General features: G+C 41.6%; 1 protein-coding gene across 12 annotated transcripts in view; it reads left to right on the top strand.

Moving 5' to 3' along the window:
• The window catches only part of Agbl2 (ATP/GTP binding protein like 2), a 40,435-nt gene that overhangs the window by 1,220 nt on the left and 26,319 nt on the right, over positions 1–12,896 (top strand). For 5 of the 12 annotated variants that reach the window (XM_031370908.1, XM_031370905.1, XM_031370903.1 and 2 more), the window contains 6 exons: positions 87–150; positions 5,187–5,321; positions 6,667–6,756; positions 7,660–7,731; positions 9,092–9,277; positions 12,378–12,485. In XM_031370908.1, coding sequence (XP_031226768.1) covers positions 87–150; positions 5,187–5,321; positions 6,667–6,756; positions 7,660–7,731; positions 9,092–9,277; positions 12,378–12,485 — 655 coding nt within the window. Of the gene's footprint in view, positions 1–68; positions 151–5,186; positions 5,322–6,666; positions 6,757–7,659; positions 7,732–9,091; positions 9,278–12,377; positions 12,486–12,896 lie in introns of those variants that run through there. The other 7 variants (XM_031370907.1, XM_031370906.1, XM_031370909.1 and 4 more) reach the window with 7 other exon arrangements.

Genomic DNA, 12,896 nt, shown 5'->3' on the forward strand with positions numbered 1-12,896 from the left:
CTATGCAGCATGTTTGGTGCTTTTTGTTAAGAATTCCATGTCATCTGAATGAAATGTTCTGCTTGAGAATGGCTTTTCTTCCACAGACTCTTCCTGATCCCTATGAGGATTTTATGCACCATCACCTCCAGTATTATGGATATTTCAAAGGTAACTCTTCGTTCTCTCCAGCATCAGTGGGTTGAATTGTTGCACTTACTGGATAAGACTAATACTGTTTCTAGGTGATTAGTTAAAAAGTACTTCCTACCCCCAACTGAACTGAATCACCTCTGTCAAGGGACAGACTTATTATATGCAAAAGTACAAATGTCTCTTCTAGGTTCTTTAGTTTATTGGCCTGTTTTTCTACTGATACACTAATAAATTACCAGCTTTGAATTGCTCTATGGCTTTAAAGTAGATTCCTTTTTACATGAGTCTCACTATGTAGCCCAGGCTGGTAAGGAACTCACTATCCTGTCTTAGTCTCTTGCACCATTACGCTCAGCTGTTACAGTCTTGATCTCTGGACAGTTGTTTCCTATCACCTTGTTCTTCAAAAGTGTTTCATCTTTCCTTGAGTCGTTGCTTCTCTCTCTTCTTTTTTTCCCTTTTGATTCTGGATAGAGAACTTCTGTTCAATACAGTATGCCATGCAAGTAATGAAATCTGATGCCCTCTTCTGGTAGGGTTGAAGACAGCTACAGTGTACTTACATATAATAAATAAATAAATCTTTAAAAAACAAAACAAAAAATATACTGGGGGCTGGAGAGATGGCTCAGAGGCTAAGAGTACTGTCTACTCTTCCACAAGTCCTGAGTTCAATTCCCAGCAACCACATGGTGGCTTATAACTACTATAATAAGATCTGGTGCCCTCTTCTGGCCTGCAGGCATACATGCCAGCTGTATATATAATAAATAAACAAATCTTTAAAAAAATAGATAAAGAATATTGGGGGTCAAGGTGGTGCATATATATGGTTTTTTTTCACACACATACACATATGGATTCAGTCGGTAGGTAGAGTGCTTCCCTAGCATAGTTGAAATCCCTGTTTTGAGCACCAGCATCTTATAAATGAAGGCAGGATGGCACCAGCACTTGGGAGACAGATTCAGGAGGATGGAAGTTCATGGTTATCCTCAATTACACAGTAAGTTTGAAGCCAGCCTGGTCTACATGAGTTCCTCTTTCAAAAAGTGGGGATGGGGGTGGGGTGAGGATATTGCTAACGGATTAAAATGTGAAGACTGGAGTTTGGATTCCCCAGAAACCATTGTAAGTGCAGGGCAGGCTGGCGACCCATCTGTAATCCCAGCACTGGAAGGCATAGACAGACCAAGCTGGCGAGCAAGACTAGACACATCATCAGATTCTGCATTTAATTGTGAACTCCTACCTCAGTACATAAGGTAGAACAATTGAGGTTGGGTCCCAACATCAACCTCATGCTTCCACTTGCATGTGCACACAAGTGTATGCACAACTACACACTTGCAAAACACATGCAAATTGAGGCCCTCCTGAGCTACACAGCAAGTTCAAGCTAGCTAGACTTCTACAGTGGTTTAGAACTCCATCTCAGCAAACAACAAAATTTATTGCACTTGGACTAAATCTATAGGTTAAGTGAAATTTTATAAGAAATGATAAATTTTTGCCAGGCACGGTGGTATATGCTTTTAATCTCAGCATGGTCTACATAGTGAGTTTTGGGACAACCCGAGCTGTCCTAAATTCATAGACTGCATACCTGTCCCAAGATAAATTTTCAGTAGTGGGTATTCTAAGATCTGGATATATTTCTTCATTCATTTAAATATTTAATGTCTTTTAAGAAAACTTTGTTTTATTTAATTTTTAAGGTTTTTTTTTTTAATGTATATGGGTATGGCTTTTGTTGTTTTTGTTTTGTTTGTTTTGTTTTTTGAGACAGGGTTTCTCTATGTAGCCCTGGCTGTCCTGGAACTCACTTTGTAGACAAGGCTGACCTAGGACTCATAGAAATCCATCTGTGTCTGTCTCCCAAGTGCTGGGATTAAAGGCTTGTCTACCACCGCCTGCTGGTATATGTCTTTTATAACCTCAAGCTCATCCACATTGATATACCTCTTTCAACAAGACCATACCTCCTAATTCTTCCCAAGAAGTATCATAACATTCTAACACATAAGCCTATGAGACCACCATACAAGTTAAATGCTTTTAAAAAAAAAAGATTTATTTGGAAAAAAAACCAAAAAACAAACAAACAAACAAACAAACAAAAGATTTATTGGGCTGGCAAGATGGCTCAGCGGGTAAGAGCACTGACTGCTCTTCCAAAGGACCTGAGTTTGGATCCCAACAACCACATGGTGGCTCACAACCACCTGTAATGAGATCTGATGCTCTCTTCTGGTGCATCTGAAGACAACTACAGTGAATTACGCTGGAGCCAGCAGGGCCAGCAGAAGTCCTGAATTCAATTCCCAGCAGCCACACACATGATGGCTCACCGCCATCTGTACAGCTACAGTGTACTCAAACACATAAAATAAATAAAATAAATCTTTTTTAAAAAATCATGTTACGTAAAAAGATGAAATCGAGAATGCCTAGGAAGATATCATTGTATATTTCCTTAAAAATGTGTAAAAAAAAAACACGCTTTGTTAGGGTTTCTATTGCTTCAGTGAAATACCATGACCAAAAAGCAATTTGGTTAGTCCTAGGTTTATAAAAAAGGAGGTTGAGCAAACTATAGGGAGCAAGGCAGTAAGCAGCACTCCTCCACAGCCTCTGCGTCAGCTTCTGTCTCCAAGTTCCTGTCCTGGTTTTCTTTAATGATGAACCATGATAAGAAAATGTATGCCAGCCAGGCGGTGGTGGCACACGCCTTTAATCCCAGCACTTGGGAGGCAGAGGCAGATGGATTTCTGAGTTCTAGGCCAGCCTGGTCTACAGAGTGAGTTCCAGGACATCCAGGGCTATACAGAGAAACCCTGTCTTAGAAAAAAAAAAAAAGAAAGAAAGAAAGTATAAGCCAAATAAACCTCTATCAATCATTAATTTTAAAAAATACCCTATAGGCTTACTTAGAGGCTGATCTTACAGAGGCATTTTCTTGGTTTTTTTTTTTTTGGTTTTTTGGTTTTTCGAGACAGGGTTTCTCTGTGTAGCCCTGGCTGTCCTGGAACTCACTCTGTAGACCAGGCTGGCCTTGAACTCAGAAATCCACCCGCCTCTGCCTCCCAAGTGCTGGGATTAAAGGCATGCGCCACCACCGCCCGGCTACAGAGGCATTTTCTTAATTAAGGTTCCCTCCTCTCTTTAGCTTGTGTCAAGGTGACATAAAACTAGCCAGCTTGGTGTGTTTACCTATGTTGTAGTTTATAAAAAGAAAGCCAGGATATGTTTTATAAAGCCAGGTATGTTGAGGTGGGAGGGGTGCCTCTGAGGCATCTCTTCCCCCTAAGGTGCCAGCCATATGACCAGTATAGTATAGTATAGAGACATGGGAAGGGGAGTTGAGAAGGGAGTAGAGGCAGAAAAAGACAGAGAGAGGGGAAAGAGGGAAGGGAGAGAGGGAGAAAGAAGTCAAGGAAAGAAGAGTGTCCAGGAGAGAAAGGGGACAGAGAGAGCAAGAGAGAGAGGAGGGGCCAAACAGCCAGGCCTACCTGGTGATAGCCAGGTAACTGTTGGGCCAAGCTTAGAAGGAATGCCAACATCTTGCATGTTTATATGTGTACTATGTATATGCCTGGTGCCTTTAGAGGCCAGAAAAGTGTATTATTATCTCCCTGGAATTTTAGTGACCGGTGGGTGCTGGGAACTGAATGTGGGTCCTCGGAAAGAGCCGTAAGTATTCATGCTGAGCCATCACTCTTGTCTTATATTGTCTTTTTAAATTGTAATTGCTTTTGAAGCTAGGGGTGGAAGTAAGTGCTTGTAATCTAAGCACTGGAGGCTGAGGCAGGAGGATCAGAAGTTCACAATCATCCTCAGCTACAAAAAGACAAGCACTCACTTTTATTACATTTCTCCTCTGTGTGTAGATGTGTATGTGCAGATACCATTATCTATATGTTGTGGTCAGAGAACAGTTTCCAGGAGTTGGTTCTCTCCTTCCACTATGTCGGCCCCAAGTATCCAGCTGAGGGCTTGTTTGTTTGCTTGTTTGTTTGTGTGTTGGGTTTGATTTGGTTTGGTTTAGCCCTGGGTTGTTTGATTTATTTTTATTTTTTCAAGACAGAATTTCTCTGTGTAGCCTTGGCTGTCCTGGAACTCACTTTATAGAAGACCAGGTTGGCCTCAAACTCAGAGATCTGCCTGTCTCTGCCTCCCTAGTGCTGGGACTAAAGGTGTGAGCCTTTAGTCATTTGTAACCCAGGTTAATCTTCACCATAATATATAGCTTTATTTTGATTGTTTACTTCTGCAGTTCTAGTACAAGCCTGGGCCTTGCTCACATTTTGTGGGTGTTCTACCACTGAACTAGATCTACAAATCTTAGTGTTTGAAGGCAAAGTCTTTCTGTATAGTTTAACTGACTTCAACCTCACCATCCAGCTACCTTCCATCTAGCCACAATGGCCAGCTGAATATTGACTGTAATTCTGGCAACCTCGCTCCATATTCTTATTAGCCGTTTCTACTTTATTACTAATTTGTTGAAGAGAGAACTTCAGTTTGTCAGACCCAATAAGTATCCTTAGGACAAAAGGCTTTGGAAGCAGGGTGTGTAGTAGCACACACCTTTAATCCCAGCATTTGGATCTCTTTGAGTTTGAGGGCCTGGTCTACATAGTGAGTTCCAGGAGAGTCAAAGCTACATAGTGAGACCTGTATTTTAAATTTAAAAAAACTTTCGCCACAGTACTTTGCTTCCACTCTGGTACCTGCCTTCACTTGGATTTGGCTCTCCTACCTCTTAGAGACACTGGTTTTCTGGCTTCCAAGCCCTTTATTCCATTACATGATGGTCTTAACCTTAACTCTCTTTCTTCTCTGGTCAAATGAGAATAATTATTCTCCCTCTGCATACATTGGAATGTTGAGAGATCTTTTAAAAATGGGACGTATTATTATAAAAAAGCCCGTAGTGGACAATGGTAATAAAAGTAACGGTTTGAGTGGTCAGGATTTTAATACTGACCTCAGCACCAGAGATCCTGAACCAACGGACAAGCAACTTGACCTAAACCACTTATTCTTAGCTCAGAAAAGCAGCCTACCAAACTCAGCCACTCACCAACGTGCTTGGAGGAACAGCCCTCGGTACGTGTTGAACGGCTCTTTTGGGGAAAGAGATGACTTCATCTCGGACAGCTTGGAAAAAGAGATGCTTCTATGTGAGTAATAGCCAGTGGCCCCTCCTCCTGCCACCTACCCCCACCCGGAACCTCAGAGAACGTGACATAATGTTCGAGAAGCCAAGCCACCAACTTGGTCAAGATGCTTTGCTTAAGAGCAGAGGGAGACAAAAATTACAAAAGCAATGTTATACAATTTTACTTAGAATATAGCTATATCACTTTAGCCCTTCCTTTTCTCTTCTCCAGCCCCTCCCACATCTCCTTCCTCCATCTTCTCCATGTTTCCCTCACCCTCAAATTAATAGCCTTTTTTCTTTGATTACTGCGGTTATATTTACATATATCTATGTATACATAAGTAAAAAGACAGCATGCTGAGTCTTTTTGTCTATTTTAGTGTATATGGTTCCAGGGACAACCCTCTGCATTAGACAATCAATTAGGGGGCTTTTTCCTAGGAGAGGATCATCTGCCCTCTCTGCCTCAGCTGCCTGTAATTCTTTGTCTAGGGGTGGGACCCCATGACATTTCCCCCTTCCGAGTTTGTTGCAGGATATTTGATCACACTGTGAACCTCGATATTGTGTTATATACTTAAAAAAAGAAACTGTTTCTAGTTGTGGTGTGGCTTAGCCTTAGCACACATCTTTAATCCCAAACAATGAAGGTAAAGTTAGTTTGTAGAAGGAAGCAGCCATGTTTGAAAGTGTCTAATTGAGGGGCAGACAAAGGGATGACTCAGAGAAAGATTTGACAGAATAGGATATGCCCAACTTTCACAAGAAGAGAGAAGAAAGGGAAGCTATTTAAGGGGCAGTACAGAAGAAAGAGGCAGTTTTACCAGGAGAGGTTTACAGAGACAGGTTGAAGAAAGAACAAACTAGACACAGTTGAAGACAGTATGAACCAGAGATGAGAAGGAGCCAGAAGATTAGAACACATTGCCAAAGTTAGTATGAGGCCAAGCAGAGCAATTCAGGAGAGTCTGAGGGACAGAAGCCAGATTAACTCAGTTATCTTGGAGAGGAGTTTAAGCCAAAACAACTGAGTTGAATCAGCTAGCTAGAATTCAAAAAGAACTAGAAAGGGTGAGTTTATTCAGCTATAAGTTTCAGAGGCTGAAAACATTCTAGGCCTACATAGGGTTATACAGAGTCTAGAAGCTTCCAGGAGTAGACCTAGGCTAGCAGATGGAGGCAGTCAGCCTCTGAGATGACAATTACTTCAGACAACTAAAAGTTACATTTATACAAGGTAGCATATCTGTTGATTTTGACATTGTTCAGGGCTCATGTTTATGTAGCCACTTCTACAAGAGACTGTTGGGCAGCAGGCATTCCAGTATGTTGGCTCTCACAAACTTTCCATTCTCTCTCTTCAGCAATGTTCCCTGAGTTGAAAATGCAGGAACTGGGATATAGATGTATCCTTTGGAGATGGGCCCCCACAGTTCATCTCTGCATTGTGTCCAGTGGGTTCCTATGGTGGTTTCCATTTACTATAAAGAAAAGTTTTGGGCTGGAGAGATAGCTCAGCATTGACAGCTCTTCCAAAGGTCCTAAGTTCAAATCCCAGCAACCACGTGGTGGCTCACAACCATCCTTAACAAGATCTGATTCCCTCTTCTGGAGTGTCTGAAGACAGCTACAATGTACTTACATATAATAAATAAATAAATCTAAAAAAAGAAAAGAAAAGTTTCTTTAGTGAGATCAAAAGTTACTTTTTGTAAGAATGCAGGTAACAAATCCAAGGGCTGTATATGTGCATATATGTATACATATATATATATATATATGTGTGTGTGTGTGTATATACATATGTATATATATATTATATAAATGAATGATACATTTTTTAAAGGTAGCTTTTCACTATGTAGCTCTGGTTGGCCTGAAATTCACTATATAGACCAGGCTGGCCTCTATATTCATAGAGATCAGCCTGACTCGGCCTCCCAAAGGCTTCCCCAATTACGTCCAATAATATTTTATTTTTATTATTTTTAAGTTATGTATATGTGTGTGTGTTGTCTGGTCATGTGCACATGAGTGCCCTGGAGACAAGGCCTGAGGATCCCTAGAGCTGGCATTATAGGAGGCTGTGAGCTCCCCTTCTGACTGGTCCTGGAAACTGAACCCCAGTCCACTTCAAGAGCAGCGAGGAGTCTTAATCCTGAGCCATCCCTCCAGCCTCTGGCTTTCTTTTAAATTCACTTTTGCCATCTTTTCGAATGGTTATTGTCTCAGCCATTAACTACTGGGTAAACACCTATATAGAAATTCAGGAATCCGGTGTGGGGATGAAAAGGACAAAGAGATGGGAGACAGTGGAACAAAAAATAAGCAAATGGTGCTCCCTGCTTTCTTCCTAGGGCCGACCTGTTTATCTTCAACTGGGCACGCTCAGATAGACGCTGTAAACAGAGGTATCAAGCTTCAGATAAGTATGGCAGGACTCTGAAATTCAATCTGTCAATTGCTGCACAATAAGTTTTGTTTTTAATGTGTGAGTTTGCTTGGTGTATGCTCATATATGTGTTTTCGGGTGTGTATGTACACATTTAAAGGCCCGATGTCAATACTGTATGTCTTTGGTTGTTGTATGAAATACCTTTCAACCTTATTATTATTTTATTTTTTATTTTTTTGTTTTTTTGAGACAGGGTTTCTCTGTGTAGCCCTGGCTGTCCTGGAACTCACTCTGTAGACCAGGCTGGCCTCGAACTCAGAAATCCGCCTGCCTCCGCCTCCCAAGGTCTCTCTTCCTGAACTTGGAGTTCACTGATTTGGCCACGCTGCCTGGCCAGTGAGCTTCAGGGGTCCCCTATTTCTAACTCACCCCTAGGGTTACAGACCTGCACCCTTATGCATTTTTATGTGGGTCTGGCTTCAGAATTCATACCTTCATCCTTGCACAGCAAATAGTTTGCCAGCCGAGCCTCTCCCCAGCACTTGAGAACTTTTTTTATCATCTTCTTTTCTTTCCTTTCTTCCTCTCTCTCTGTCTCTCTCTGTCTCTGTCTCTGTCTCTGTCTCTCTCTCTCTCTCTGTCTCTCTCTCTCTCTCTCTCTCTCTCTCTCTGTTTCTTTCTGTTTATCTGCAGTGTGTGTGTGTGTGTGTGTGTGTGTGTGTCTATGTAGGCTGGAGGACAACACTGAGGGCCATTCTCAAAAATTATGTTCACGAGCTTATGCCTCCATGCCCAGCATTTCTGGAGAGTGCTTTACTACAGTTACTGAAGGTTTTTGTCCTTTCCCCCATAATGTTGATAGGAGAATTGAAAGTCCTCACTGTTGCAAGATCTTGGACCTATTAACTTGAATTTTATAAATTTATATATAGCTGGATAGTAGTGGCACATGCCTTTAATTCCATCACTCAGGAGGTAAAGGCAGGCCTGGTCTACAAAGTGAGTTTCAGGACAGCCAAAGCTATACTGAGAAACCCTGTTTTGAGAAAACCAAAAACCAAAACAAAACAAAAACAAAAATCTAGATTATGTAGAATTTTGACTTAGTAGTTTATAATTTTTATTTGTAATCTTAAACAATCTATTTTTTTTTAACCTTTTTATTGGTGTTCTTACTTAGCCTGGAAATCTCCATGTAGACCATGCTGGCCTTGAACTCACAGAAATCTGTCTGCCTCTGCCTCCTAAGAGCTGATATTAAACCTGTATACTCCTACACCCAGATTGCTAATGTTTTAGCATGGTGTTGAAAGTGATGATCATTATAAGAGGACAGCAAAATCCTTCACAGTTAAAGAGAAGGCTGCTCATGTGTTTGCTCTTCCTCCCTGCAGACTCACTTCTGCTGAGCTCACCACTTCTTAGGAGCAGACAGCTTCTTTTTGATGAGCAGGATGAAATAAACCCACGTCTTCGAGAACCCCGAGAACTCTTCTCATGTTTCTCTAGCAGAGGGCCACTGCAGGCTCCAAGATGGCCAATAGAATGTGAGGTCATCAAGGAAGACATTCATCACATTGGTAATAGTTCATGTGTGTGTGTGTGTGTGTGTGTGTGTTCTTGCTGTTTTATCTTACTTTATTACAAGGCTGTAGGGTTTAGAGTCATGTGTGTGTACACAAGTACATGCGCACATGTGCTATGCGCATGTGGAAGCCATGCCTCAGACATCATTTCTCAGGAGCCGTCTGCCTTGACTTTTAAATTAATAATTACATAATCCCAAATTAGGCAAGTTTGGCTCTTTAGAGATCCATCTCTGTTCACCTCCCAGGGCTGTATTTCCCAGCTATTTAGACACACACATAAATTAAAATATAAAAAATTAAATAGCCTACATCTAAACACAGGGAATCAGACTCAAGTCCTCATGTTTGCACAGTAAAAATTTGTAGAATTTAGTCTTTCACGCCTACATAGAAGACAGGACGGGCTGGCGATATGGCTCAACGGGTAAGAGCACTGAGTTCAAATCCCAGCAACCACATGCTGTCTCACAACCACCTGTAATGAGATCTGACGCCTTCTTCTGGTGCATCTAAAGACAGCTACTGTGTACTTATTTATAACAATAAATAAATCTTTGGGCCGGGCAGTGGTGGCGCACGCCTTTAATCCCAGTACTTGGGAGGCAGAGACAGGCGGATTTCTGAGTTCGAGGCCAGCCTGGTCTACAGAGTGAGTTCCAGGACAGCCAGGCTACTCAGAGAAACCCTGTTTTGAAAAACCAAAATAAATAAATAAATAGATAGATAGATAGATAGATAGATAGATAGATAGATAGATAGATAGATAGATAGATAAATCTTTGGGTTGGAGCAAGCAGAGACTGAGCGAGCAGAGTTGACCAGAGTGAGCAGGGGGCCCACCAGAGCTAGCAGAGGTCCTAAATTCAGTTCCCAACAACCACATGAAGGCTCACAACCATCTGTACAGCTACAGTGTACTCATATACATAAAATAAATAAGTAAATCTTAAAAAAAAAAGAAGAAGACAAGACAGGGTCTGCATCTGCTGACCACTAAAGCATGAACTAGAATGCTTCTGCATTTAGGGATGGGGAGATAGCTTCTCAGAGGCCAAATGGAGAAATGCTTAGGTCTGTTTTCCAGGTCTTTGCTCACTAGGGTTCTGTCACTGAGCTCCAGTTTCAGCCTGTGGGATTTCTTTTGTGATATAATTGGTCCTATATATGAGCTCTTGGTAGACAGTCTTCTTTTGTTTGTTCTTGGTTTTGTTTTTCAAGATCAGGTTTCTCTGAACTCAGGCCTTTGTTCACTAGCCAGAGGTACAGAGTGAGATTCTGTCTGGAAAAAAAAAAAATGATGCAGAAGATTGTATACCAGTTGCACAAGGAGACAGAGCCAGGCAGGTCTTTGTGAGCTCAAGGCCAACCTGGTCTACATAGCGAGTTCCAGGACATCCAGAGCTATGTAGAGAGCTAAAACAAAATGAGCTGAAAAGACAAATGTACTGACTCTTAAATTTATTGCTGATAAAAAAGGCTTTATTTTCTCTGAAACACAAGATGTACTGTGTTTCTGGGGGCTGGAAAGATGGTTTAGTTGTTAAGACCTTGTCTTAGTTAGGGTTTCTAGTGCTGTGATGAAACACCATGACCAAAAGCAACTTGGGGAGGAAAGGGTTTATTTGGTTTACATTTCCACATCACTGTTCATCATCAATGGAAGTCAGAACAGGAACTCAAAACACAACAGGAACCTGGAAGCAAGAGCTGATGCAGAGGCCATGAAGGGGTGCTGCTTACTGGCTTGCTCCTCATGGCTTGCTCAGCCTGCTTTCTTATAGAACCCAAGGCCACCACCAGGGATGGCACCGCCCACCGTGGGCTGGGCCTTTCCCCATCAACCACCAATTAAGAAAATGCCCCCACGGACTTTCCCACAGCCCACTCTTTTAGAGGCATTTTCTCAATCAAGGTTCCTTCTTAGATGATTTTAGCTTGTGTCAAGTTGTGTCAAGAGAAGCTCTTGCTTCTCTTCCAGAGGATCCAAGTTCAGGTCTAAGCACTCACATCAGATGGCTCACAGCTACCTATAACCCCAGCTCCTGGGGGTCTTCTGCCCTCCACAGGCACCTGCACACACTCACACACTCACCCCCACACACGTACATACACATAAATTAAAATACGAAAAATGGGCTGGAGAGATGGCTCAGTGGTTAAGAGCACTGGCTGCTCTTCCAGAGGTCCTGAGTTCAATTCCCAGCAACCACATAGTAGCTCACAACCATCTGTAATGGGATCAAATTCCCTCTTCTGGTGTGTCTGAAGGCAGCTACAGTGTACTCACATACGTAAAATAAATAAATCTTTTTTTAAAAAAATTAAATAGCTTATATCTGACCACTTTTCCTTTACTTCAAGGAAACCCAAGGTCAATCACTTATTAACCTTTCTGGCATATTTTAAATGTTCTATTTAAAATTTATATTGAGGTTGGGGTGGCTAGCATACAAGCCTGACAGGCTGAATTTGAACTCCAGAATCAATGTAAAGAGCTCCATGTGATGGACGGCATCCATCTGTAATCCCAGCACTGCTAGGAGATGGAGGCAGAATTGCTTACAAGTCTGAGGTCCAGCTTTGAATACATAGTCCAAGGGAAAAAACAAAGCGACACTGCGTTCAACATACAGATGAGAATAAACTCACGAAAGCTACCCTCAGAGCTCCTGTACACACACACACATACAAACACATACACATACAAACACAGAAACACACCCACATATAAACATACAAACACACAGATACAAACATACAGACACATACACAAACACATACAAACACACACACATACTTTTAAACAAATTCATGATTTTACTGTAGATGTATCAAGGGCTGGGGTCAAGCCCAGGATCCTGTGCTTGCTAGACACATACTGCCCTTTGACATGCTGCCTGCTCAGTGTCTGTCCATAGTCATCATGGATGGAAGCATGACACTGAATTCATAAGCAGGCTAGAAACCGGGAATGAGAAGTAGGCTGGATTGACAACATTAATCATTTGAGTAATTATAATTTTATGTTAATTTTTATTATGTCCTGTATATCATTCCTTACTCTGTACTTTTTGAAAATACCTTCTTTCAGAGTGGGTTCCACTTCAACCAGAATACTTTTACCAACCTACAGGGAACGAAAAGATTCCAGAGATTGTGGGAGAAGAGCAAGGCACAGTTGTGTACCAGCTAGATTCAGGTACCGTCATTGCGCTGAACAGTGCGTGATTAACTATGATAAAGTTACAGTAAACATAGTATGTACAATAAAAGTGATTTTAATTTTTAAAAATGGATTCCTGTGTCTATGTGTTGATGGGCAGACCTGCCACGTGCAAACTTGACAGTCAGAGGACAGCTCAAGCCAGTTCTCTCACCTTTAGGTGTGTTCTAAGGGGACAACAAAAAGTCCTCAGGCCCCTTTACCCACTGAACCATCTTGCCAGTCCTAAATGACTTTATATCTTTTCTTTTGTACGACAGTGATTTGTGTGTGAATAAGGAGGGCATATTGTACAGGAAAAGGTTCACCATAACATAAACAGAGGGAGGTCGGAGAACAAGCTGTAAGGTCACGTCAATAGCTTTTTTTTTTTTTTTTTTTTTTTTT

The sequence above is a fragment of the Mastomys coucha genome, unplaced genomic scaffold (genome assembly GCF_008632895.1).
Source record: "Mastomys coucha isolate ucsf_1 unplaced genomic scaffold, UCSF_Mcou_1 pScaffold15, whole genome shotgun sequence".
Taxonomy (NCBI): domain Eukaryota; kingdom Metazoa; phylum Chordata; class Mammalia; order Rodentia; family Muridae; genus Mastomys; species Mastomys coucha.